Raw genomic sequence first — 27991 nt, 5'->3', positions numbered from 1 at the left:
CTTCTAGAATTGTGGGAGCTGGTTGCTGAGGCCTGGGCCTGTAGTAGCAAAATTACAGTTATGAAGAAGTAATGAAAATAATGGTGTGGCTGGGGGGTCATCACAGCATGAGGAACTGTATTAAAGCGTCACAGCATTAGGACAGTTGAGAACCTCTGCTCTAGGGGCTGTGCACACAGCGGGCTAGGTTGAGAATTCCACTCTACCTCCCTGGAGAGAGCCTGCCCAGGATTTAAAAGTGTTGTGGGTGTGGCAGGATTTCAGTATACTTCTGTAATTGGCTGGCACGCGCACGCGCACGCGCGCGCGCGCGCGCGCGCGCACACACACACACACACACACACACACACACACCGATGAGCAGGTTGTGTCTATAGTTCCCCTCTGTGGTTCACACGTGGTTACAGTGGAGGGGAGCTCCCTAAGACTGGGTACTCTGGGGCTGTGTGGAGCTGGTGAGGTGTTGGGGCTGTGAGCGTGAGCTGTGAGAGATGGATTGGACCTGGTGTCAGTGCCCAGTTCTTCCTCAAGGCAGGGTGCCCTGGAGAAGCCCCTCAGGACTATTCTAGATATCCAGGAGCCATTACCCTCCTAACCTCCCCAGCATCCTTCTGTCCTCCTTCTATGCCCCACCCCCAGGGTAACTGCATCACCTGTGAGGGCCGGGTGGACAGTCAGGAGTATGCCAACATCCGCTCAGCCATGAAAGTGCTCATGTTCACAGACACGGAGAACTGGGAGATCTCGAAGCTTCTGGCTGCCATCCTACACATGGGCAATCTACAGTACGAAGGTGAGGCCCCTTGGTGCCATGCGCCATAGTGCCGCACCCCATTCAGGTAGCATGGCACCTAGCTTCCAGGGGATGCTGGTGGTGCTGTCTGCCATGTCAGATACATGAGATGCAGGCTGAGAGGATGTCAGCCTCAGGGGTGGTACATTGTGCGGCAGTCCCACCACAGAGCTGGCAGGTGAGGAGTTTGGAGGTGATGGGAACCCTTTAAGACCTCTTCCATTCTTGGTTTCTTCCTTAAGGCTAAATGTCCTCAAGAGAGGGTAAATCTTTGAGTTCAAACTGTGATGTGAATGATCAAACAGCTGTCTGTAAGGGGCAAGCCAAAGCAGAGTGTGCACACTTATCTGACACCACTGCATACCAGAGTGGGAGGTGGTCCATTGGAAGAAGGCACTGGACTCCACTCTGTCTTTTTGCTAGTACCCATCATGGGTTCTGAGCAGAACCAAAGCTCTGGGAAGTTCATGCAGTGAATGAACGTCCTAAGACAATCTCAGGCTAGTACTACCCTCGTGGTGTCCTGGGCTGTCATAAGAACATTCATCAGATGTATATTGGCCAGGGATGATGCTCTCTGTGGACAGGGCAGGTCCCTGAGAATAGACACGGCAGCCTGCTCCTCCTCAGAGTCCCCCTGCCCCTCTGCCTCCCTTCCCGACACTGTGCCCCTTTCTCCTGGCAGCCCGTACATTTGAAAACTTGGATGCCTGTGAGGTCCTCTTCTCCCCATCACTGGCCACAGCTGCTTCACTGCTCGAGGTCAGTGCTAGCCTCTGCCACTCTGTCTGTCCCTCTGAGGCCAACTTCTGACTCAGTCGGGCTGGGGTAGGAATTGGCTGTGGAGCCCTTGGACAGGAAAGTTCTGTTCAGTTAGGGAACAGCTTTGTGCGGTCCTGGGTCACTGTTCCTACAGTGGGTGGCACTGTGAAGTCTGGGCTGGGGCCCTACAATACCTGGGAAGAGATGGGGAAGGGAGCCAGCTGGGATGAAAGACGGTCAGGGTGAGGCTGGGCCAACACCTGGGTGTTTGCTCTAGGTGAATCCCCCAGATCTGATGAGCTGTCTCACTAGCCGCACCCTCATCACCCGTGGGGAGACAGTGTCCACCCCACTCAGCAGGGAGCAGGCCCTGGATGTTCGAGATGCCTTTGTCAAGGTGGGTGAGTGGAGTGGTTGCCTGTTCTCCTTGCCCCTCAGAAGTTTGAGCTGTTGATGGACAGGCACAGGTGTTTCCAAGCTGGGCCTTGCTTCGGCAGTCCCTGGACTAGAGGCCGGGTTAGAGTCTCTGTCATCTGCTGAGCCCAAAGGCCAAGCATCCCATAGGAGTTGGCTCTGCACACCCCAGGGGACCCTGCTTTGTCCCCTCAGGCCTGCTTTGATCAGCTGTCCTCAGCCAGGACCAGTCCTCATAGGACTCATGAGGTCTGGCTGGGTAGAAGATTCCCAACCCTCATGTCGCCATACCCATGTACTTGCCAATCACAAAGTCCCTAGCCTGTACCAGCCCTGTGCTGGACTCTGGACCCTCAAGGCATTCAGAAGATGGGGAGACATTCAAGTGAAGTTGCTGGACCCCAAGGTGACTCCTTCCAGCTTCAGGGTCAGGGGAATTTTTAAGGGAGCAAATAAGTAGTTGTTGAGGCAGGGATGCTTGTGCCATAGAAGGGACAGCCGGGTGAAAGGTGTTAGTAGCATGGGCAAGGCTGGAGCAGGGACCCAAAGGGTCTAGGAATGGGGACTGCCTCCCAGGAAGGCCTGACTTGCCCCATGGTTGACGGGTACCTTTCAGGGCATCTATGGGAGGCTCTTCGTGTGGATTGTGGACAAGATCAATGCCGCAATCTACAAGCCTCCCTCGCAGGAAGTGAAGAACTCTCGCCGGTCCATCGGCCTCCTGGACATCTTTGGGTTTGAGAACTTCACTGTGAACAGGTAGTGTGAGGGACCTCACGCCTGGGAAACGCCATATCTCTTTATTCAGGCTCCCTCCAAGAATACCCCCCACCCCCAGGCTTGAGAAACTTGCTTTCAGTCATCCTGGAGATCCCTTTCATGCCCAGCCTCAGCTCAGCCGAGGCCAGCCCAGTTGGATACTGAAGAAGGCTAACACTGTCCTGGGTTCTTGGGAGGTGGTCTCTGGTCTCTGAGCTTATGGCCACAGTCACTGTAATGTAGGATGTCACAGCGTCCCCTAGACTGCCATACTGAATATGAGAGTCGAGGCTGCTGTTTCCGCTGGGCTGGCATCGGGGCTCCCTCTCCTTGCTGGATCTCGTCAGCCTTGGCCTCTCTGTGATTGGTATCTCCCTATGATCCCACCTTCTTAGTGTTCTGATCTTTTCCCCCTTATTGGTAGACCCTATGTGGGGCCTGATCACTCAAGGGAAGAACCTGGGCCTGGCTTCTGGCCTACCTTTCTTCCGGCACTCAGTGACCTTGGGCATGTCCTTTGCCCTTGCCAGTCCCTAGAGTCATCTTCTGCACAAGGGTTGGACTTGACATTCCCACCCCAGCCCCCCTGATGGGAGCCTTATGCCCGAGGTCATGCTGCAGGTAGGGGCAGAGCCAGGTCTGGGTGACAGGGCAGACGCTGGGTCTTCTGCCCTTCGCAGCTTCGAGCAGCTCTGCATTAACTTTGCCAATGAGCACCTGCAGCAGTTCTTTGTGCGGCATGTATTCAAGCTGGAGCAGGAAGAGTATGATCTTGAGAGCATTGACTGGTTACATATTGAGTTCACTGACAACCAGGACGCACTCGACATGATTGCCAACCGACCAATGAATGTCATCTCCCTCATCGACGAGGAGAGCAAGTTCCCCAAGGTGGGCACAACCAAGCCTCAGCTTCTCCTTCTGCAGCCTAGGACAGGTGCCTTGGGCTGGTTCCAGGGTATTGACATGGTGATCTGGGATTACCCGCATTCTACTGGACCCTGGGCCAAACTCTCAACATCTGAGTACGCAGATGGTTCAGGATAGGTGATGGACCTTGGCTTGATTAGGGGGAAGGGAACACAGAATTGCCCTCAGGGAAAGAATTGAGATTAGAATCTTGCTATATTGACCAGGCTGGCCTTGAACTCCTGGGCTCTAGACATCCTCCAGCCTTAGTTGTCCAAGGATTATAGTCATGAAAAAGAGATGCCATAGACTAGAGTGTGCATTCAGTGATGTGTGGTTCCAATTCACCCACTTCACAGATAAACATCGAGGCTGTGTGACGGGGGCAGCTACTGAGAGAGACAGGGGAGGGCTGGGAGGACATGGGGAGGGGGGCCACTGGAAGGCAGCAGCTTAGCAACGGCCAGTCTGCTCCCTCAGGGCACGGATGCCACCATGCTGCATAAACTGAACTCACAGCACAGGCTCAATGCCAACTACGTGCCACCCAAGAACAGCCACGATACCCAGTTTGGAATCAACCACTTTGCCGGCATTGTTTATTATGAGACTCAAGGTACGGGTGCTGGTGGGGTGTCTTTCTACTTGTACCCCATCCTTCTCTCTCTCCAGTGAGAGAGAGTGAGTGAGACCACATGGTGCAGAGTTCAGAGGAGACAAGAAGAGGCCACAGGAAGCATGCCATCCCATGTTTTGCTTTTTTCTTTATTTTTGCCTTTAAAAAAAAAGACAAGCTCTCACTATGCAGCCCTAGATGGCCTGGAACTCACTAGGTAGACCAGGAACACAGAGACCCACCTGCCCCGCTTCCTGAATCCTGGCCTTGTCTTTGCTTTCTTATGATACTTGGGGGTCAAAAGTTTTGCTACTAAGTACCCAACTCCTGAGCTACATCCCCAGCCCTCCAGAAGCTGATTTTTTTAAAACACATTTAATTGTGGCAAAGCATACACAGTACAAAGTTTACAATTAGAACCGCCTTACACTGTAATTCAGTGGCATGATGCACCTTTTCCATGCTGGGAGTCTTCACCACCACCCTTTCCGTGACTCCACACAGAAGTCCAGTCCACCCATCATCAGTAACTCCCATCCTTCACCACCCGGCCCACCCCCTCCATTCTACCTGCTGGTGCTATGATCCCACCACCTAGGTACCTGTGTCAGTGGAGTTACAGGATTCAGCTCTTAGAGTCTGTCTGTCTTACTCACTGATCACAGTCCCATCTGGGTTCATCCACGTTGTGGCATGGGTCAGTTCCCTTCATTTTCATGGCTGACTGATACTCTGCCACATGGATATACCACACTGTTTACTTCTTGATGTGCTGATGGGAACGTGGTCTTTTCCCTTCAGCTAGTGTAGATGGTGCTGCTGTGGGCATGGGGTCTGTGTGAGTTCCTGCTCTGGGTTCTTATGAGAGGGCTCAGTGCTCCTTCATATAATGGGGAGACTGAAGCTCAGAAGAGAACTGAACTGTTCTTCTGTGACCTGGTACAGCCTAGTAGACTCGAAGAGAGGCCTGGAAACTTCCAGCAACAAGACCAGCACATTGAAGGGAGTGCCCAGACATCTTCCCTTCCCCCAAGGGCGTGCAGCTGGTTCATTTGAAGCTGAGAGTCATGGGGTAGATAGACAGCCCAGTAGTTAAGTGCTCTCCCAGTAAACAAGTCAGGTGGCTCACAATTACATGTAATTCCAGCTCTGAGGGATCCAATGCCCTCTGTGGCACCCACCCACACATGTCATATACATACAGAAAGATGAATCTTGATGAGTATGGTGGTACACTCAGAAGGTAGATCCATGGTAGAAGGATCTCTGTGAATTCTGGACCAGCCAGATTGACAGGCTGTTTTAAAAACAAATCTTTTTTTTTAAAAAAAAGCTAGAAGCAGGCAGTGGTTGGCACACACCTTTAATCCCAGCACTTGGGAGGCAGAAGCAGGTGGATCTCTGTGAGTTCAAGGCCAGCCTGATCTACAAAGTGAGTTCCAGGACAGCCAGGGCTACACAGAGAAACCCTGTCTTGAAAAAATGAAATATGAAATAGAAAAAAAGAAAGAAAGAAAGAAAGAAAGAAAAGCTGGTAGTGGGGTGAAAACCCAGCTCACTCAGCCTGCAGTTCTGCAATTCCTGCAACTTTGCAGCTTTCCTGCAGAGAGCCTTGCTGAACCTCCAACCCACCCTGGTGTGAAAGGCCAGCCCCTAAGTTGGCATCCACTGTAGGTGTAATACACTAACATCCTGCCCATTGTCCTGAACAGTCCTACCCAGGGCCCAAAGCCCCTGGCATTCAGAGCAGTCTAGGGCCATGCGGCAGGCCCAGAAACCAGTGGTTATATGCATGCTACGACCTTTCTCCTCTCAGACAGGGACACCAAAATCTTGAAAGGAATCTTTATGTCATTTGATGAAGCTGGCATATCTCTTATAAGAGACCCTGGCATTGTAAAACTCACAGCTATCACCATGGCACCAGGCTCAGGATCTGCCCTCAGGGGTGGTGGCCCAAGTCCTGTATTTAGCAATGTTCCACCCCTCAGGCATCTCTAGCCTGTGGATACCTCATCTCCTGCACTACCCTAGCTCCTCTGTCGCTGAGAATGGCAGTGCCCTCTGGGTGTGGGGAGCCTTCCTGGGTTGGCACCAGGGTCCTGGGTTCGAGTGTTAACTCTCCCATGGCTTCCCTGACATCAACTGGTCATATGGAGAAGGTAGTTAGTGCCTGTCCCAGCACATAGGCAGGGATGACACTGTAAAATTCACTGTCCTGACTAGTTTGGAGGTGGTCATTAGTTGCCTTACTGATGGCTTAGAGCATCTAGATGTGGTCTCTTTCAGGGGATCATGTACCCTGGCATCTTAGTTTAAAAGGCTCATAGTGGCTTAGAGATGACCCAGTTGGGAAGGTAGCCTTGCTTTCTCCTTGAGACAGAGACCTCCTGTACTTGTTATACAGGCTGCAAGTGGGGTATTGTGTTTGGGGGATTGCTCCTCATTTTCTCTGTGATCTTGAGTAAGTCAGTGTCCTGTCCAGGCCCAGTGCCCCCCACTGTGGAATGGATGTGGGTAAGTTAGGCGAATGTCCAAGGTCCTTCTGGCTCAGATGTTGTGGGTTTGGGGAGCCCTTGCTGGAGGAGGTAGGACTGCTCTTTGCCACTGGCAGGCTTCCTGGAGAAGAACCGGGACACCCTGCATGGGGACATCATCCAGCTGGTCCACTCTTCCCGGAACAAGTTCATAAAGCAGATCTTCCAGGCTGACGTCGCCATGGTAAGGCCGTTGGATGTCCCTGTGGGCAGAGGGGGCCTTGGAAGCCAGGCCTGAATCTAGACTCCACCCGAGTCTTGTTTGTCCATGGATCCCCTTGAACTTCAGCGTAGGAACAGGGGACAGGGCTTAGCTGGGGCCCCCCAAGGGAAGGCCTGCCAGATGCTGCTGTCTAGTCCTGCTCTACTGACCCAGGATGTGACTGGGGCATGAGGCTCAGAGAAGGGCTGTGTGGGAGGTCACTTGGGACTGGCTTTACCATGGAAGTCCCTCAGCTAGACCGACATAAGGGGAAACATAAGATGGGTGTGGCATGTTAGCTGATACAGGGGACTGCCTACTCTGCACCTTTCCCTCCCCAGCCCCCCCCCCCCCCCCCCCGTGAAGCCCAGCAGGTGTCACTTGGAGTTCTTTGCTACGCTGGCTGTTTGCCTTTCATTCCATTCCTTTCTGTGCCCCTGCTTTCTAGGGTCCAGGGGACGGGAGCAGGGAGGGCAGAGGCGCCATTCTCTGGTGCCTGTGCTGGTGTCTGAGCTGCTTGGGAGGGTGGCCAGAACCTTGACCTCTACCCCAGGCCCACCCCATCCCGTCTCAGTGGCTGTTTGACTCCTCCACCCACGCCTCTTCTGCCTCACCTGCCTGTGGTTCCCCTTATAGTTTCTCTGTGGTTATTCATCGGGCACTGTCGGCCAGGCAGCGGCTTCCGTGAAGGTAAAAGCCCCAGCCTGGGGCCCAGGATGACCGTGGCGGGAGAGCCCAGCCTGATGGGGCTGACTCCAAGGGAGAGAGGGCTGGATTTTTTTGTCTTTTGTGTAGTGTGGGGGTTTTTTGTGGAGTGGTTTTTGGAGTGGTTTTGGTGTTTGAGTTGTGTGTGCTACAGTAGTCTCGGTTTCTTAAGGGGGAAACTGAGGCCCACAAGAAGGCTTAAGCCTTTTCTGCCCCAGCCCTGTTATTCTACCTCCTTCCATGTCCTTAGACTAAGAACTCAGTGGGACTCTGATGACATACTTGATTGTAGGCACAGATGATCTTCTGTTCTGCAGATTCAGGACTGAGGTCAAGAAGGGGGTTTCATTCACTTTAATGGGGTCAGCTAGGAAAGCTGCCTTGGTTCCCACCTCAGGTCTTAGCTGCCATGATGCTTCCCATCCCAAAGGTGTTAGAGGCCCTCAGCTACTACACTAGCCCACCTCCTCTTTGCCTCTCTCTTCCCTGTTCCCTCTCTCCTCTCTGTCCAGTGCTGACCTCATATTTGGTCTGCTCCTGGACCTTCCCAGAGCCCTAGGATAGACCCAACACCCTGGGCTTTAAGGGAAGGAGTATGGACCAAGCCTGTCTAGATAGGGACTCTCTTCCCTCCTGTGGATGATTCTGGTTTCTGTCCTGTAACACACACACACACACACACACACACACACACACACACACACACACACACACACAGACTCTTGCCACCTGACCCATTCTAGATGACATATTGTATCACATCAGCTTTGGAACCTGACAGCACAGTGAAGGGACTTGTCCAAGGTCACATTCAATCATTGCTAGTGTGTCTATATGTATCACAGCCAGGGGGAAAATGCTTTGTGTGTGTGTGTGTGTGTGTGTGTGTGTGTGTGTGTGTGTGCGAGCGCGCGCGCGTAAATATGTATGGAGGCCAGAAGGCCACCTCAGATAGTGTTCCTAAGAAGCTATATGCCTTGGTTTTTGAGACAAGGTTTCTCGCTGACATGGAACTCACCAAGTAGGTTAAGCTGGCAGCCAGCAAGTCCCCATTCTGTTTCACCTGTCCAGTATCCCTGGCACTGGGATTACAAGTGTGCACCACCTAACTTACCTTTTTTGCGTGTGTGTGTGTGGGGGGGGATTGAACTCAGGTCTCTATGCGTGCAAGGCAAGAACTGTACCGAGTTATGCCCCCAGACCAAGAAAGAGCTGCAAGTTCTGGAGACTTGACTGCTTCTTGTGGAATTGGCCCAAGACAATGTCTTAGTCATAACGCTTCTCTCAGGGTGGAAGACCACAGTGCTTGCTTACAGGAACCTCAGCCTTCAGCTTGGGTCAGTCCCCAGCCCCTGAGTTCTCACCCTTTGATTCTTGGGTCTGCTACCCCAGGGCAGTTCAGGACTTCACGACCTGCCCTGCCCTATTGACATAGGGACCAGTGAAGAGGAGGAAGGCCACCTTCCCACACACGGGGTGCACCCAGATGAATGTCTCACCCCAGTCACGTCCACAAGTGTCCACTCCTGCCTGCCATGTGCCTGCTCCTCAGCAGACACCTGACCCTGTGATGACTTCCGTTTCCCCTCAGATCTGTTTTGTACCCGTGTCACATTAGCCTTTGGACTTTGGGCTGCAGTCTTTGACTCATCCCCAAACACCCACAGATGACCCAGGAATCTAATCACCAGGAAGGAGGCTGTCCCCGAATAAATCAGAACCAGATGAGAACCCCGATGGCCGAGACAGGGAGAGCAAACTCCATACACTCGTTCACCCATCCACCCACGTGCACTCACTCACTCACTCCTCATCCACTCAGTCATTCACTCGTTCAATCTACAAATGCTATTGAGTCCCCTTCCTAGGCCACACACGTCCTAGGTCCCGGGACATAGCACTGACCATGTAGAAACAAAAGGAAACCAAACGTGTTCTCGCTCTTGTGTTCTAGCAGAGGGGGAACAGTGAGAGAGCCAATGGGTGAATAAAGCATGCTGGGGGGTGGTATGGAGAAGGACAGGGCGTGGTGGCAGGCCCCATCATTGTGCACAAGGCTCAGGACAGGCCTTACTTGGAAACTGCCCCAGGGGGCCTTTGCAGGGAGAGGGGTGTGCATGTGCCAAAGCCCCAAGTGGACCCCAGGCAGAACAAGGAGGCCAGTGTACCAGAAAGGATACCAACAGATGGTGGGGACCAGAGGCTACTGGAGTAGATCCTGGGGCTATTATGTATCCGTGCAGGGCCCTGGGCTTTCCTTGGTCTGAACCTGGATGTTTGGGTGAGGAGGGACGGGACTGCTTGCCTCACCCAGCCCCCAGCAGCTGTGTGAATGGAGTTGTTAGTGCTGGGTATGGTGACAGGGGGCTGAAGAGGACCTGCAAGTTTGCCCCTCATAAGAGAAGGGGAGCGAGGGGAGTTCCTAAGTTTGGCTTGCACAGCAGGAAGAGAGACAGTCTATGCGCCATGGAGGACAGGTGACCATGGAGTACAGGTGTTGGTGTGTGTCCTGTGCACACGTAGCAGTGAGTGTGCCCAGGCCCTGGTGACATAGCAGTGAGCAAGGCGGCCCCAGCCCGTTGTCAGAGGGGGCAGCTTCAAGATGACAGAATCTTGAAGGGTGTGTGTGCCCTGTTCAGTGTGGTATGTATTCTCCATGTCTATGTCCTGTGTGTACCTGTGCCACATAGTGAGCATGCGATGTGCATGTTCTGCATGTGCATGCAGGGTGTGTGCTATGTGGGAAGTGTAGTATGTGCTCTTAGTGTGTGCACATCATATATATGTGCATGAGTGCCACATAGTGTGCTTGCTGTGTGTGGGTGCGAGGGATGCATATGTGCATGTATGCTCAGAGTATGCATGCCATGAGTGCTTTATGGTATATGTTCAGCAAGTGTGCCGAGCGTTGTGTTCTTAGCATGTTTGTGTCATATGTGTGCATTTATGCTGGGTAGTTATGCATGCTGTGTGTGAATTAAATGCATTGTCTTGTGGGCTATGCATTTTGTGAGTGATTTGTTTGGTATATACATGCTTGGTGTGGGCAAGTCATGTTTGCTATATGGTGTGCATACTGTATGCATATTACATGTGTGCATGTGGGTGTTTGTGTGGTGTCTGCATGCTTGGATGATGCCTGTGTGTATAATGCTGTATGATATATGTGTGTGTGGTATGTGTGTATGGTTTGTGTGGATCTGTATACTTGGTGCTTGTATACCATGTGCATATAGTGTGCATTGTGTGTGCTCTGTCTTATGAGCCACATGCTCCGTTTGTGTGTGCTGTAGCTGAATCAAGAACCCTGTTGGACCAGAGCAGACATCACACTATCCCTAAATCCCCTGGGCAAAATTGTGAATGTTCTGCAGTGGATCTGAAGATGAAAAATACTTCATGTTTCAGAACGAAAACATTTGCTTTCCTGTGGGGTTCATTAGACGCCATGACACAGCACCCGGACTAAGTGCTGTTTAAGCACCTTTACCCCCCAACACCTCACACGTGCTTCTGCACCCCAGACTTTAAAGTAGCTGTTGTATATGTATACATGTGTGCCTTAGTGTATGTAAATGCACCACATGTATGTGTATGCAGGAGCCCTCGGAGTCAGAAGAGGCTGTCAGGTCCCCCCAGAGTTTTGATGCTAAAGGATGTGATTGAATTTTAACTCTAAAAATATAAAATCTTACAGTGAAGTCAAGTTTGCTAATGAGTTATCACACAAAAAATGGCCCGGAAAACAGTATCTGGTGGTACTGTGTTCTCTGAGTTCTGCCATGTTCCAGAAGGTTTATTTCCTGTTTGCTTGACCTCAGGTCTTCCCTAGGCCCCCTGCTCCCTGCTATGTTACAGTGTTCTGAGAGGCACCGTGTAGACAGGGGTTGCAGTCACACACACACCACACACCGACACGTGCACACACACACACACACACACACACACACACACACACACACACACACCATGGCTCACACAGCAGCCAGGAGAACAACATCCTATCTTTGCAGGAAGATTATCCAGGTCACCCACACTGTCTCCAGCCTGCTGTCATGAGCTGTGCTGGCTCCCCCAAGGCTCCCAGAGGGTGTAGTGACCACCCCAGGGGGCTGCTTATAGAATTTGAACTCTCCTCCTCATCCTATCAGAGGGGTAGATGGAATATTCACTTAGGAAACAATGGAGACTCAGCATCCTTTAGTGGTCGGCCTGAGCTGTATATGGGGTTTGAATTTAGGTTTGCTTAAATCCTGTATTTAAGACGACCCCAGCATCCTGAGGGTATCAAGTCTAAACTCCTCATTTATACAGGGAGGGCATAGACTCAGAAACGGGCTGCTCCTGGCCCAGAGTCTCCCAGATGATGATGGGGGGCCCAGAGGGACACAATTGGAGGTCTTAGGGAGATCTCTGGAGTGGGTGTCTGAGGTCCACACTCCCGGACCAGGGGTGTCACAGGAAATCCCTAACTGCCCATCTACTCAGGCTCTGACCTTGGTGACCTTCCCTGGTGCTTTCCTCCCTTTTGGACAGCTGCTGGAGGGTGGGAGGGGGAAGGCATGGCCCCTCCCTTCACTGTCTGTCTGTCCCCCGCCACAGGGTGCTGAGACCAGGAAGCGCTCGCCTACACTCAGCAGCCAGTTCAAGCGGTCGCTGGAGCTGCTGATGCGCACACTGGGTGCCTGCCAGCCGTTTTTCGTGCGTTGCATCAAACCCAATGAGTTCAAGAAGCCCATGGTGAGTGAGCCTTGGAGGGGAAGTGGCGGGGAGGTGGGGGCGAGATGGTTGGAGTAGGAGGGCAGGCAAGGTCTTGTCCTCTCTGGGGACCAGGGGGCTTGTAAAGGAAGGTCTCAAGTTTCTGGGGTTCCAGGGGCTCCACTCCATAATCACGTAATCCTGCCTTTGCTACCTCCCAGCTGAGTGGTTGCACATGCGTCATGCACTGCCCTGTGCCTCAGTTTCTTTGAGAAAGGAAACTGGAGCCATCACAGCTATCTCTTCCCAGAGATCATGTCTGAAGATTGTTGGGTGCCTATTAAGTGCTTGGTAAATAACAGTGTGGCGCGTTGTTGCGGCGCCTCCTTTGAAAGTTCTCCTGCTTTTAGTTTAGCGTTCGCCCCCTTCGGGAAGTCCCTCTGGACTCCTTTGCCTGGAGGTCCTTCTTTCTGACTCTTAGTGACAGCACTGTTAGCCCTTCCATAGGCAGCGTATAGCCCCCTTCAGCAAGCTTTCTGTAAGGAAGTGACTGGTCACTAAAGAATTAGAATTGTCTCATGGAGGCTCAAAGGTATTGAGGGGCTTAAGTCCCACAGGCTCCCTAGCCAGCTGGCCCAGAGAGGTATTGTTTATCCAGCAAAGGAGAGAGGGCCAGGGGAAGCTGGGTGTGGGACTTAGGGAGGGAGGGAAGGCTGGGGAAAGTGGCCCAGAGGGAGAGGAAATGGGCTGCGGAAGCTGGCCTTCCGCACACACTGTCCCCGCCAGGAAATCATTTCCCAGAATGGGTGAGTCCTGTCCACTTCAAACCTCGGGTCCCCCTCTGGAGCAGGGCATGCAGGATGACAGGGCTGGGCACTGGCTCCCCGGGACCTTTTCCTAGCCAGGCCTTTTGGTGTCTGTGGCCTCCCCCTTTTCAGTAGCCTCCTTACCTGCCTCTCTGTCTCCTGCTTCCCACTGTCTCCCACCACCCTTTCACCACACTGATAGTGGCACCATTGGTGTTCTTTTGAGGTATGATCTCTCTATGTAGCCCTACCTGGCCTAGAACATGCTATATTGATCAGCAACTGGGATATAGGTACTCACAGAGATCCACCTGCCTCTGTCTCCTGAGTGCTGGGATAAAAGGCGTGCGCCACCACTGCCCACCTTGGCATTGTTCTTAAAGCAAATCTTGCCCCATATGTCACTGCTGCAAACCTTCCCTGGCTCCTGCCACTTATGGGACAAGGCCCAGACTCCTAGCCTGGTCTCAGAAGGCCCCTGGGTCCGCTTTCTCCATTTTCTTTCTATCTGAACTCCGGCTATAGCCCTGCCCTGGAGCCATAGACTGCCGTGTATCAGTTTAAAAAACATGCCTCTTCCTAAAGGCATGTCCTAAGGCCAGCCACTGAAGCGTTGTTTAAATAACCGTGGATCTGTGTGGAAGCCACATGAAGGGCACTTATATGAGGACCCATCTCCTGGCAACCTGCACTGTGCCCTGGCCTAGGCTCTTCAGCCCCTTCCACGTTCCCCACAGCAGGTCTTGCACTGTCAAGCTTCTATACCTTCCCACGTGCTCACCCTCCTCCAGTCTTGGAAGACCCTTCCCTCAGCATCCATGGGGCCTCTTGTGTCTCATAGGAGACGCAAACCCCTGTCTTTTCTGTGATCTGCTCCTAGAGCACATGGTTATCCCTCCAGCAGGCCCTCACTTCACACTGCCCCCTGGGTTTGACTGACAGTCCTGGGCTCCTGCCTGGCTTTGCTCCCCATGATCCCAGAAGCCTTGTGTCTCTCTGTCTGTGCTGATCAGCCACAGGGCAGGGCTTGCATCCCAGTCCTGGCCTGGCCCTGATGCCTTTGGTTCTGGGCAGCTCTTTGACCGACACCTGTGTGTACGGCAACTGCGATATTCAGGCATGATGGAGACGATCCGCATCCGGCGTGCGGGCTACCCCATCCGCTACAGCTTTGTGGAGTTTGTGGAGCGCTACCGTGTGCTGCTACCCGGAGTGAAGCCGGCATACAAGCAGGTGCAAGGTTGGGTACCCCCACCAGGGAGAAGACCCCAGTCAAAGATGGGGCAGATAGAAGAACGTATTTGAAGACCTCAGCTGTCATGGTGGTTGTCCTCTCCTTGAGGAGAAAACAGATGTCCGTAGAAGGCAGGGTCAGGCTGGGTCCATCACATAGCCAGACAGGGACAGACATGACCCCCAATCTTGAGAAGGACACTTGGGGGCCTTTCTGTTGCTTATACTGTCAGTATCTGTGTCTTCCACCCAGGGTGACCTCCGAGGGACATGCCAGCGCATGGCCGAGGCTGTGCTGGGCACACACGATGACTGGCAGATCGGCAAAACCAAGATCTTTCTGAAGGTGAGTGCAGTCTGTCCTGGTTGCCATGGCTCTGCCATGTCCAGAGCCCTCCCCACACATGGGATGTTTCTAAGGGGGTTACAGGGTATCTTGATGGATGTGTGAGCATTAGAGATAATTAATGGGGCCGGGTGTGGGCCCTAGGTTAGGTTGCCTTATCAGATCTGTGGTAGGGACTCAAACCATGACCTGTAGTTCTCAGCCTGGGGGGTGGGGGGGCTGAGGGCAAGTCTCTGAGTATTTTTGCCTACTCTTTTGTCTGTGACAGGCTGGGCCTGGGATGGTCTAGAGTGGACCTCAGGTCCCTTCTTGTGGTTTTCTGCAGGTAGGGTTAAGGAGGGTCAGTTGTGTACTATTGTCTAGGGCCCTGTCTCAGCACCCAGGTACAGCTAGGGTTCCTGGCTCCCACAGCTCTCCTAGGCAATGGTGAGAGAAAGCAAGACCTGGGCCTGAGCAGTCATGACCCTGAAGAGCCTCTGCATAGGGACAGTGTGGGCTTCCCTATTTCTGTTTCCTCTGTTCTGGTGACAGCAGGGCCCCTCCTCTGTGGGGGCAGGGCTGAATGCAGGGCAGCTGGGAGAAGAAGGGGGAGGAAGCAGCTTTTAGCGGGGTCTGTTGGAGGGGGGTCTAGCTAACTCCCCTTGCCGAGGGCTTTGAGTCAGCCTCTGCATCCCCCATGTCCTTGTTTCTGCACTGGGAAATGTGTGTGTCCCCTCTGGATCCTGACTGCTGGCTGAGAGTGAGTTCTGTGTGTCAGGCCTCCCACTGTCTGCCTGCTAGTAGTGTGGGATAGGAAGTCTTGTGTCCAATTCACAGATTCAGAGAGAAGTGGGTGACTGAAGTCAAACTGAGGAATGCAGGGAATGGGCTACTGACCTGGTATGGCCAAGTGCCAGGCATGTGCTAGAAGAGAACAGAGAGTCATGATGTCATCTAGCACCAGAAGAATCAGAGGGATACCATTGTCCCCATGTTCACCCATCTGTACTCTTTAGGAATACTTCAAGAGCTTGCATGTCCCACCAGCCATCCATTCATGCATCCACCCATCTGTCCATTCATCCATTCACTGAGAAGGCCATGGCTGAGTCTCACCCTGTGTCTGTGATTATTAGATGGATGTTTATCTTCCCCTTGTGAGACTCAAAGGCCAGGCTTCTAATTAAGGACACAACTGCCTGGTCTTCCGTGGCTCTGCCACACCACCTAGCACTATGCCTACCCATGAACCATTCCATTTATATATGTAATGATGGACCAGTGACATTTCAATTTTCATCCAATAGACAGGAGGACTGGGCTTGGGAATGAAGGAGAAGGGCTGGAGATGCCCGTGGGGCCTGGAGTGGTCGTGAGTGCCAGGGCAAGGATATGCTGTGGCATGTATTTGGAAGGTCATAGAAAGGTTGTCCAAGGAGAGGGTCAGAGGGGAATGATAGACACCAGGAGAGTCCTGGTAAGGAGTGTGCCACCAAAATCCTGGAGAGAAAAGATTATGGGTCCAGGGCTGAGATGGTGACAGGAGAAGCCAGGATGTAATATTGTTGAGTCTCTTCCCCCAGTCTAGTGAAATGAGGTGCCTCTGGCTCCTCTGGTCCCCTCCCCACTAGCCTCTGGGGAATAGCCATAATCTCTGGTGGCTGTAGGAAGTCACTGCACAGGTCCCAGCAGGGTTAGGAGCCTGAGGTTCACATGGAGCCCTAAGCCTGAGTTATGATAGAAGGAAGGCAGGTCCTACCTGAACTGAGCAGGTAGTCTTGGGGGACATTGCTCAGGAGCTCTGCCTTTCAGGACCACCATGACATGTTGCTGGAGGTGGAGAGGGACAAGGCCATCACAGACAGAGTCATCCTCCTCCAGAAGGTCATCCGGGGCTTCAAAGACAGGTCTGTGTCAACAGCTTCGGCTCTCTTAGCACCCCCGTTGGGAATGTGCTTAGCTCGCCTCTGCTCCCACATGAACACAGGACCACACGTGTATACCCATGGTGCACACACAAAAGCCATCACACACATGCATGGCATTCACACATGATCACAAGATCAACTGGTTTCCAACTTCTACCATGGCACATAAACCAGACCACACAGTAGCTGGTCCCTCCTGCACATGTGGAGGCAAGAGGTTATGTTCATCGATATTTTATAAGTTACAAGGTGTAGCTCATATTCTATGTTAAGGGCATGCATATACCTGTGATAGTCCATGCATAGGCAAGACCAGTTCTAGAGTGTGGTTCAGGTGTGACAGAAACCCACAGTCTGCCTCATCTGCAGTTCATCTGGTCCCTCCCTCCCTCACTCCCTCCCTCCCTCCCTCCCTCCCTCCCTCCCTCCCTCCTTCTCCTACAGGCCAGAAGAGGGCACCAGATCTCATTACAGATGGTTGTGAGCCACCATGTGGGTGCTGGGCATTGAACTCAGGACCTCTGGAAGAGCAGCCAGTGCTCTTAACCGCTGAGCCATCAGCCCCAGCTTCCTCCTTCTCTAGCAGCCTTCACCTTCCTTTTCTTCAGTTCTCGACACCATCTACCCACCAACTGGCTCTCTGCCTCGTGTCTCCACCCACATGAGCATGCTGGCCCTGGAGTGCTGGCTTGTGCCACGACATGTCCACCCTTCTCTCCTGTGTTTCCTTATTCCCAGCAAACACTTGCTGTTGCTGTGTGGCCTCTCTCCCCATCAAGCTGGAGGTGACTGGTATCTGAGAAGCAGCCTACTGTGTGCAGGAGACTAGCACCAGGCTCTTCAGAGGCAGGTGGTGACAGGGCTCTGGTTGCAGCCTCCCGGGTCTCAGCATCCTCACCTACAAAGTGAAGGAGTTGGACAATTAAAAGCTCTTTCTCTTTCACATTATCTCATTGATTTGGCCACACATCTACTCATTCAACAAGCATCTTTCTAATTTCTGCTTTAAAGGCCTCATGTGCTAAGCCTACCAGCAGGAATGATGGGCATGATGCCTCATTTCTTCCAGTTTGATAGCGCTGTGTGTGGTACAGAGAGGTTCTGTGCCTATTCCCACTCACATGCTAAGTTTCCAGCTACGACTTGGCAATCAACTAAGTGACTCAAGGCGTACATTTCCTACTCTACAGATAGTCGCCATGACTTACTCATGGCCAATCATGCCCTCTCAGGGTGCCCTATAGGCTGACACTGGCACAAGAGCAAGCTCAGTTTTCTGCATTACCTCTGTGGAGTCATCTCCGCGCATCACTGAATCTCCCATCCCCATTCAAGTACCTTCACTAGATGACTTACTCTTCGTCAGACATTGACATCCTTGTTGCCCACCAAGGCGTAGCTCAGAAGCCGAGGAACTATGGCTTGGGATCTCACCAGATGCGTGGGCACTGTTGCTTGGAAGGGTGCGGCCACTACTGCGCATCTTTGCGAGCGATGATGGGTGGATGGCATTTCTCGTCTATGAGTCTGCGTCATGAGGGCCACGCGCGGAGGAGTCCTTCACTCTCGCGCATGCACATCCCCCCTTATGCTGCTTTCTCGCCGCAAGTTCAGTCCGAGCCCTGGCCTAGCGCTAGTGGCTCCCCCCTTGGTTTTGTATTATTTTATTTTATCTTTTGAGCTTTTCCCTTGGAATATTTTGGTGGGTTAAAGCATGATGAGATTGAGACCTTGGGAAGATGCAGGAGAGGCCTGGTCACATGCAGCTCTGGAACATCTGGCTGCAGCCTGGACTTGGTTTAGGGAGGTGGGCTAAAAAGGACACTGGTTAATTAAGACTGGCCTTCCTGGAAGGAGGCAGGCCTCACTGTGGGACTCTGTTTGAGTGACACAGGTACCTTGGTGGGGCCAGTCTGAGGGAAGCTTGTGCCCTGGATGTTGCTGTTGGCCTCATCCATGTGGGCTGGAGCTCAGGTCTGAGCATGGCTTGCTGTCCTTTGCAGATGCGACTTGGCTTCCTGCGGCTGCAGGCCCTGCACCGCTCCCGGAAGCTGCACCAGCAGTACCGCTTGGCGAGACAGCGCATAATAAAGTTCCAGGCCCGCTGCCGAGCCTACCTGGTGCGCAAGGCCTTCCGCCACCGCCTCTGGGCAGTGATCACTGTGCAGGCCTACACCCGAGGCATGATCGCCCGCCGACTACACAGGCGCCTCCGGGCCGAGGTGAGGGGTTTCCCGAGCCCCAAGAGTGGGTGGCTTGTAGGTGTGTGCTGCCCCACGCAGGTGTCTCCCCACCCCTGTCCTGGTGCTGGCTGAGGAAATCAAAGCCAGAAGGGAGACTTTTGACTCTGCCTGATCTCAGGATGGACCAGAGACTGAGGCCCGGGTCCCTGGTGAATTTTAAGGGGATGAGGCATATCAGGTCCGGCTCCCGGATCCACAGAGCCCCACCCACGTGTGATCTGGAGACCAACTCAGCTGCCTTGTCTCTTTTGTGGGAAATTCGCCCTCCATTTCAGAGCTTAGGGGCGATGGGGTGGGGTGAATCAGGGCGGTGACAAAGGTTACAGTTTCTATGTCTGCGCGGCTGCCTCTTTCCTCAGTACCGGCGGCGCCTTGAGGCGGAAAAGATGCGGCTGGCAGAGGAGGAGAAGCTCCGGAAGGAGATGAGTGCCAAGAAAGCCAAGGAGGAGGCGGAGCGGAAGCATCAGGTGAGCCTGGACCTCCGAGCTGTCCTGGGTAGCTCAGACTCCACACTCCTCCTTGTCACCTGCCCCTGCCGCCTCCCTCCCGCCCGGGAGACACTTCTTGCTCCCTCAGCACACAGCAGCTCAACTCTCACGTGGGGTTGGCCATGTGCTGGAGTCAGCGGGCTGTGCCCACAGCACCTTCCTGGTTAGGGGTGACACAAGGGGCAAAAGCCTGACGGGGAAGTGACCAGGGTCGTGTAGCCCGACACAAGGCTCCCAGCCACATGTGCCACTGAACACTGAAGTGTGGCTTGTCTAAAAGCCACGGCTAAAAGTGGGAGGTGCACACAATGTTATGAAGACGAGGCTGAAGAGGGGGAGCATATAAGGTACTCGTGTTATTTTTATATTGATTACATGCTAAGTTGGTATTTGGCAAGTATGGCCCAAATCATTAAAACATTATTAATATTAGTTTTATACATCATTATCATTACTATTTTGCTTTTTAAACATGGCTCACATTAATCTTTTGGTCAGCTCTCATAGAGTTCCCAGCCCCATGGCCCAGGAGTTCTTGGTTTCTGTAGCCTGGAGACAGGGGAGGTTGTGGAGGCAGGTGTGGGCATGGAGACAGGGGATAGCATGGAGACAGGGGTGGGCATGGAGGCAGGGGTGGACATGGAGGCAGGGCTGGGCATGGAGACAGGGGAAGATGTGGAGGCAGGGGAGGATGTGAAGGCAGGGGTGGGCATGGAGACAGGGGAGGGCATGGAGATGGGAGGACATGGAGACAGGGGAGGTCATGGAGGCAGGGGAAGGGCATGGAGACAGGGGAGGACATGGAGGCAGGGGAGGACATGGAGACAGGGGGGGACATGGAGACGGGAGGACATGAAGACAGGGGAGGACATGGAGACGGGAGGATGTGGAGATGGGTGGCATGGAGACGGGTTGCATGGAGACAGGGGAGGACATGGAGACAGGGGAGGGCATGGAGACAGGGGAGGACATGGAGGCAGGGGTAGGCATGGAGGCAGGGGAGGGCATGGAGGCAGGGGAGGGCATGGAGACAGGGGAGGACATGGAGGCAGGGGAGGGCATGGAGACAGGGGAGGGCATGGAGACGGGGAGGGCATGGAGGCAGGGGAGGGCATGGAGAGGGGAGGGCATGGAGACGGGGAGGGCATGGAGGCAGGGGAGGGCATGGAGGCAGGGGAGGGCATGGAGAGGGGAGGGCATGGAGACAGGGGAGGGCATGGAGACAGGGGAGGGCATGGAGGCAGGGGAGGGCATGGAGAGGGGAGTGCTAGAGGAGGTGTTCTTCTGGTCCAGGGGTGCTGGACATCTGTCTGGCCCAGATGGGGGCTGTGAACATCCTCATCGTCCCCTGTGTCGGGATCGTGGTGGAGTCGGAGCTGCTCCTGCTGGTCCTTGGTCTCCCTGAGGACAGCTCTTCTCCGAGGCCACGCTGCAGGGTGCTGGCTTACTTCTTCCGCATCACCCCACCTTCAGGAGCGTCTGGCCCAGCTAGCCCGTGAGGATGCAGAGCGGGAGCTGAAGGAGAAGGAGGAGGCTCGGAGGAAGAAGGAGCTACTGGAGCAGATGGAGAAGGCCCGCCATGAGCCCATCAACCACTCAGATATGGTGGACAAGATGTTTGGCTTCCTGGGGACTTCAAGTGGCCTGCCAGGCCAGGAGGGCCAGGCACCTAGTGGCTTTGAGGTACTAGGGCTTCTGGGCAGGATTTCCTGAGGCATCGAATGCTCGTCTGCAGAGGAGCGGAGACAGCAGTCCAGCTGCCTCTGCTCAGGTCCTGCTGGCTAGAGGGCCCAGCCTAATAGCTGGGATCTGACCCCCAGGACCTGGAGCGAGGGCGGAGGGAGATGGTGGAAGAGGACCTGGATGCAGCCCTGCCTCTGCCCGATGAGGATGAGGAGGACCTTTCTGAGTACAAATTCGCCAAATTTGCTGCCACCTACTTCCAGGGCACGACCACACACTCCTACACCCGGAGGCCCCTCAAGCAGCCACTGCTGTACCATGATGATGAGGGTGACCAGCTGGTGAGGCTGCCTGTGGCTGGGTCACTGCTCACAGGGCTGGGCTGGGGTGGATAGAGGCTACCCTCGGTGGTGGCCAAAGTCTGACAGCCTTTGGCTTGGCACCCAGCCTGGGGTCAGTCCACACTGTAGGTGGCTATCTATGCCTCCAGCTTCCTCTCCAAGTCCAGGCCCTTTCTATGACTTGAGCCGGGGCCTCTGTCCTCCCTGGCTGTCTTACACGTGTGCTCCATCCTCAGGCGGCACTGGCTGTCTGGATCACCATCCTCCGGTTCATGGGGGACCTCCCAGAGCCCAAGTACCACACAGCCATGAGTGACGGCAGCGAGAAGATCCCTGTGATGACGAAGATCTATGAGACCTTAGGCAAGAAGACATACAAGAGAGAGCTGCAGGCCCTGCAGGGCGAGGGCGAGGTGAGGCCAAGGTGCCCCCAGCTGACAACTGTTGGGCTAGTGGGGATGATGTCCGCATGCCAGCCTCGGGGAATCAGCAGAAAGTGTCTCTGCCTCATCCCTGTCCCAGCCCTTGGCCCTCCTCCATCTCCTTGTAGGAATAATGTGTAATCGTTTGCCAACTGTCAAGTGTTCATCATCTCGGTGGGGGAGGGGAGAGAGTGGCCTCATGGCTTGCACCTGGTGAGCATCTGTGTGGAAACACACACACACACACACGCATGCACGCATGCACACACACACACACACACACACGCACGCACGCATGCACGCATGCACACACGCACACACACACACACGCACGCACGCACGCACGCACACATCCCATAGCCTCACTGTCCAGAGGTCACATCCGTGCTTTCTGTCACACAGGCCCAGCTCCCTGAGGGGCAGAAGAAAAGCAGTGTGAGGCACAAGTTGGTGCACTTGACTCTAAAGAAGAAGTCCAAACTCACGGAAGAGGTACAAACAGACCACAGGGCCTGGTGGCCCTTCAGGGGTTCTTTGGGTAGCCAGACTGGGGGCCCTGGGAGTGGGATCAGGAGGAGTGGACAATGCCTTCCTCTTCTGCACAGCACAGTGTTGGAGCAATCATTGGACAGGAATGCATGGAAATGCTTGGGGCGGGGACTTCCGGGGCAGGAGAAGGGAGGAGGAGGAGCCAAGCGCACACATGACCAGAAGGCGGCTTCTTGCTAACACATGCACCGTGCATTTCATCCCAGGACCTCTCAGCCCAGGGGCAGATTTCTGTGATAGTCTTCTCAGTTTTGATACTGCATCCATCAATCCATCCGTCACCTTCTGAGGCTACCAAGGCCTTGGACCAGGGGCTGTCTAGGGTGGGGGGAGCTGGGACAGACAGACATGGGCTCAGTAGATGTGAGGACCTTGCATGACCCTCTGTCTATGATGGAGGTTCTCTCACTGCATCTGAGTGCAATGTGGGGCTGCTTCTGGGGCTGTGTGAGGCCAGAAGAAACATACATCTCCCCTGAGAACCAGATCTGAGGCTAGCCATGTCAGGGCCAGGGGCCTTGGTAACCAGATGGTTGTAAACCAGGGTGTACTTTGGTGCTATGGTTGTGAGATGGTGGTTCCAATCAGAGTCAGGGATGGGACATATCCTGGCTGAAAATGTTTCTCTAGGGTGGGAACTGAGGTTCAGGGGGCCAAGAAGGTCATGGAGGAGAATTTATCCTTGAAGCAAGTGGTGTCAGCTTGCTACTCCCAGCATGTGGTCTAGTTCTTAGTCTTTAGGGATGCAGTAAGGACAGTCTCAGTGGCCATCCTCGCATGCCCTTGCTCCCTGTGGGGTACCTGGCAGGGGCAGCACCCCATCTGTACATCTGGCTGCTCCCTGTGGGGTACCTGGCAGGGCAGCACTCCAGCCTCCCTGTTCTACCCAAGCCTGTCTCCGCGGCCTAGGTGACCAAGAGGCTGCACGATGGGGAATCCACAGTGCGGGGCAACAGCATGCTGGAGGACCGGCCCACCTCAAACCTGGAGAAGCTGCACTTCATCATCGGCAATGGCATCCTGCGGCCTGCACTGCGGTCAGTACCCGACGGGCAATGGGCTGCTGTGGCTGGGCAGGGCCTTCGGGGATCTCAAGGTAGCTGGTAATGGCTCCATCACTTTAGCCACAGATTAAGCAAGGAGGCCTACATTTAGCTGTTGCTGGTTAGTCATGTGACCCTAACCTGTCTCTGCCATCTTCCTACACCTTATCTGTAAAGGTGGAGAAAGAACGGTGTGGGGGAGGCAGAGCTGTGAGGCAGTGAACGGAATCGCTGCCCGTAACTAGCAGCTGTGGCCATCACGGCCCCACGTGAGCTTCCAGCTCTAACCCCACTGCTGCTGGCTCACCTTCAGTGCGGCTGGCCCAGACCAAGGTCGGGGTTACTGTGGGGAGCACGTCTCCTGTCTGTTGGTTGGGTGGGGTCAGACCAGAGATTCCAGCACACAGTTCCCAGGGCAAGATGGGACCTCGAGGAGCCATGCCAGTTTGATTTACAGGCCCGACCGTTGATCTGAGGGCTGCCTGTCTACTCTGGATATTTAAAATGGCCCTTGTTTTAGGACGTGATTTGGGTCATGGGCAGAATGTGTGTACGTGCATGCGTTATTCTGTCATGATGAAGAGATGGCAACTTGAAATTTTGTTGGTTCGTGAACTCTCAAATTTGAGAAGCTACTGAATTAGACTACCCTGCCTCCTACCTGGCACTGTCCTCATAGAAGAGGGACAGTGAACACCTCTGGTAGTCACCACATCACCGTCTGTGTCTGTCTGTGTGTCTGTGTCCTGGGAAAACCCTTTCGGAGCTCGAAGCTCCCAGGATAGAGGAAATGCTGCTAAGAGCAGATGTTTTCAGCTCAGTACAAATGTGATCCATGCCACTTTAGAAGTCAGTCCTGGAGAGATGTGTCTGGAGAGTCAGTCTCCGCTCATGGCCCTGAGACACTCCCAAGTGCCTGGCTTGTTTCTGCTGTGTCAGTCTCTGGGGACCCCTGCTCAGGCTACCTCAGTGGCTGGGAGCTAGACAGGGCCAGGCTGGTACTTCTTACTTGAACTTGTATTAGAATACAGGTTACTTTGTGGATGGCGAACTCTATCAGGAACTTTTGCTAGATCTGGGCCATGCCTTATTCCTGATGACCCCCAAATCGAAAGATCCTGTGCCCCGCCTTCCCACTTGGCCCACCTCTGTCTCCTGGCAAGCCTCGGGCTGATGGTGGGAACATCTGTGGTGTGGAGGGGTGATTGGATGTCACCCTGAGGCACTGTCCCCACCAGGGATGAGATCTACTGCCAGGTCAGCAAGCAGCTCACACACAACCCATCCAAGAGCAGCTACGCCAGGGGCTGGATCCTCGTGTCTCTCTGCGTGGGCTGCTTTGCCCCTTCTGAGAAGTTCGTTAAGGTAGGGGTGTGGTCTGGGGTGGGAAGGGCGCAGGGCTGCTCTATGCTGGGACAGACAGAGCAGGCATGTGGCATGTGCTGTCTAGTGCCCCCAAATATTTCTCATGTGAGAGTCTAGGACTTCCCCAGTTCTGGAATCCCATGCCCCTCAGAATAGGGATGCCCACTGTGGGGACAGAGCCCCTCCCAGGTCCCTGAAGGTCTCACACCCCCCGCCCAGCCCCTTCCTCCCAGTTCCCCTTTGCCAGGTGGCCAGCACTTGGGCTCTGTCAGTCCTGCAGAGGTCAAGTGTGACAAGGATGTGTCTTGAGCATCCTGAACATGGATCTTGGGACAAGCACTTCAGTATCACTCTGTGCCAGGTTCTGGATGCCATGAGGGTGGAGGGAGGTGGAGGAGGCCAAATGGGGCCCTGGAGGAGAGCAGCAGCTGCAACAGAGGATGCAGAGATAGAATGTCGGGGCGAGGCAGGAGAGATGATTGACCACATGGCCTTGCCACCAAGCCGTAGGGCACGCACTTGATTCCAGGGGTGGCAGGAGCAGACCTAGAAAAGGGGGCTGCAGTGGCCCTGCTGGAGCAGCACGTCCCAGGTGTGCCTGGATGGGCTGTGGGCTACTGTGGTGGAGACTGCCCCATTGAGTCCTTTCTCTGCAGTACCTACGGAACTTCATCCACGGGGGCCCACCTGGCTACGCCCCATACTGTGAGGAGCGCCTGAGGAGGACCTTTGTCAATGGAACTCGGACACAGCCACCCAGCTGGCTGGAGCTGCAGGTTGGCAAGACTCACATGACATGCACGTGGGCACGTGTTCTCTGGCGCCCCAGAAGCACGCTTCATGTGGGATTCTAGGGCTCCTTGAGAATATGAAAGCCACAAAGTGCCATTGACTCTTTCTGCCTGTCTTAAGCCCATGGAGCTTAGTTAAGGCCATGTTCCTACAGTTCTCTCCTCCTAGCCTTGGGTCCCCGGCTCAAGACATCTAAATGTCCCCTTGGGGTGGATACCTGTGACAGATCCAGGTGGTGACCCTGTGGGATGCGGGGGAGGGGGAGTTGAGGGGGGGGGGGTCAGCTCCAGCCCCATAGGCAGCCAGAGCATAGAGAGAATGAAGAGGCCACAGATCCCCTTGGTTATTCTCAGGCCACCAAGTCCAAGAAACCCATCATGTTGCCTGTGACCTTCATGGACGGGACCACTAAGACTCTGCTAACAGATTCAGCAACCACGGCCAAGGAGCTGTGCAATGCCCTGGCTGACAAGGTCTCGCTCAAGGACCGCTTTGGCTTCTCCCTCTACATCGCACTGTTTGATAAGGTATGGTGGGCCAAGCCCAGCACGGTACTGTACTGCCACCTGCTGGCTCCAGTGTTCGCATGTGGGGCGACCGGCAGCGCTAGCTGATTTATGGGAATGGTGTAAAGTTCTTGGGCGTCTGGGTACCCCACAGTCTGAGGTCCAGGTTCGCTCCAACCACAGGTGCCCAGGGGGAGGCACCTTCTCTTGCCGCTGAAAAAGGAGAAAGATGGGTTGGCGAGCAGGCCACTCCACTTCCCAGGGTCACAAACACTGCTGTGATGTGTCTACTCAGCCACTGGTCCTTCCTTTCCACATTTTCCCAGCTGTGTGAGTTCCTCTGGCTCGGGTGCACAGTCTTTTCTGCTGATCTAGGCCTGGGACTTTGGAGTTTCCTCTGCCAGGGACAGGACCTTGTAGCTTGGGCATAGTTTGCCTGGATTTTCCTCACCAGTCGGCCCCTCCAGTGATGGTTTACTTAACAGCATCCCTTGCTCTGAGAAAAAAAAAGACACATATTTGATATTGAGCCTTGAAAGGCCGTCACTGTGCCTGTCACATGCTGGCTGAGAACTTGTGCCTGGGATCAGCTTCCTTGTCCAAGGGACCATGGACACATTCCTGCCTCTTCCTGCCTTAGCCCTCTGTCTACACTCATGCAGTTGACACAGAGGCTGGACCTTTGAAGTCCTTTGATTCTGTGTCTTCTCTGCTCTGCTCACAGGTGTCCTCCCTGGGCAGTGGCAGTGACCACGTCATGGATGCAATCTCCCAGTGTGAGCAGTATGCCAAGGAGCAGGGCGCACAGGAGCGCAACGCTCCGTGGAGGCTCTTCTTTAGAAAGGAGGTCTTCACACCCTGGCACAACCCCTCAGAGGACAACGTGGCCACCAACCTCATCTACCAGCAGGTGGTTCGAGGAGTCAAGTTTGGGGAGTACAGGTGTGAGAAGGTGAGTGGGGTGCATGAGCCACAGGAAACTATGGCCACCTGTGTGCTACTCACGGGCTAAGGGCTACTATCTGTTGTCGCTGAGAATGGTCTGATGGCAGTTGGACATTTCCCTGGGCTCCTTTTCAATTCAGTCTACTTAACTTCACATGAGCTTTGTGGAGAGGGCACTTAGGAAGCGATCCTGATTCCCCAGTGGAAGGGGTCTATGCACTCTGCAGCACCAGACACGATGCTTGTACTCACTGATGGACATACTAGTCTAGGAACTGAAGGAGAAGATCTCCTCATGTAAACCAGGGTCTGCAGGTGTGTATGGGTTTATCTCCCTCTTGGGACGGAATTAGGAGTCTCGGGTTTGAAGATAATGGTGGCGCGGCCAGTACCCGTGGCTCTGTTGGTGACGGCAGGATGAAGAGGGACATAGTGTTGGTGTTGAGGGTGCTCGCTGTTGGTGATGATGGTAGTGCTGATGCTGCTGATGGTGTTTATTGGTGTTGGTGGCAAAGGTGACATTGGTGATAATGGTAGTGGTGGTGGTGATGGTGTGCATGCTGATAAGCTAATGTCCAGAGCATTTTAAAGCCACCGTACCACACTAAACTCCCCACTCACTGGGAAATAGAAGTTGCCTACAAGGCTTCTGAGAGCCCGCCCCCCTGCTCCTATATAGAAACCTCAGGAGCCCCAGGGAAGTACTCCCCTGATGCTGGGCACCAGCCTAGGCGGAGAAGGGCCCAGCCCACGCCAGAGTCTCACCCAGCTCTCTGAAGTAGAGCCATGTTGTTACCACATTGAGTCTTCCCAGGGGCACAGTGACGGTGACGGTGATGGTGACGGTAATGCGCTCCCCATCACACCATCTCCAGTGTCCTACTCTCGGAGACAGGTGTTTCTTTTTGTCTAGACTTTCAGCCCAAG

At 54.1% G+C, this 27991-nt stretch overlaps 1 protein-coding gene across 1 annotated transcript in view; it reads left to right on the top strand.

Annotated features, from left to right (window-relative positions):
* Myo7a (myosin VIIA) overlaps positions 1-27991 on the top strand; it is a 70521-nt gene that overhangs the window by 22329 nt on the left and 20201 nt on the right. Inside the window, exons 9-31 of the mRNA XM_036175115.1 lie at positions 640-793; positions 1479-1555; positions 1833-1952; positions 2586-2728; positions 3409-3619; positions 4118-4253; positions 6868-6974; positions 12300-12437; positions 14276-14434; positions 14688-14780; positions 16572-16666; positions 18081-18150; positions 18691-18909; positions 19290-19397; positions 20892-21101; positions 21239-21442; positions 21679-21855; positions 22267-22356; positions 23323-23450; positions 24695-24821; positions 25478-25597; positions 25967-26140; positions 26844-27071. Of these exons, the coding sequence (XP_036031008.1) occupies positions 640-793; positions 1479-1555; positions 1833-1952; positions 2586-2728; positions 3409-3619; positions 4118-4253; positions 6868-6974; positions 12300-12437; positions 14276-14434; positions 14688-14780; positions 16572-16666; positions 18081-18150; positions 18691-18909; positions 19290-19397; positions 20892-21101; positions 21239-21442; positions 21679-21855; positions 22267-22356; positions 23323-23450; positions 24695-24821; positions 25478-25597; positions 25967-26140; positions 26844-27071 (3288 nt within the window). The remainder of the gene's footprint in view (positions 1-639; positions 794-1478; positions 1556-1832; positions 1953-2585; positions 2729-3408; positions 3620-4117; positions 4254-6867; positions 6975-12299; positions 12438-14275; positions 14435-14687; positions 14781-16571; positions 16667-18080; positions 18151-18690; positions 18910-19289; positions 19398-20891; positions 21102-21238; positions 21443-21678; positions 21856-22266; positions 22357-23322; positions 23451-24694; positions 24822-25477; positions 25598-25966; positions 26141-26843; positions 27072-27991) is intronic.

Source organism: Onychomys torridus, chromosome 1 (genome assembly GCF_903995425.1).
Source record: "Onychomys torridus chromosome 1, mOncTor1.1, whole genome shotgun sequence".
Taxonomy (NCBI): Eukaryota; Metazoa; Chordata; class Mammalia; order Rodentia; family Cricetidae; genus Onychomys; species Onychomys torridus.
Note: the sequence above shows the minus strand (reverse complement) of the source record. Positions and strands in the feature narration are given on the sequence as shown.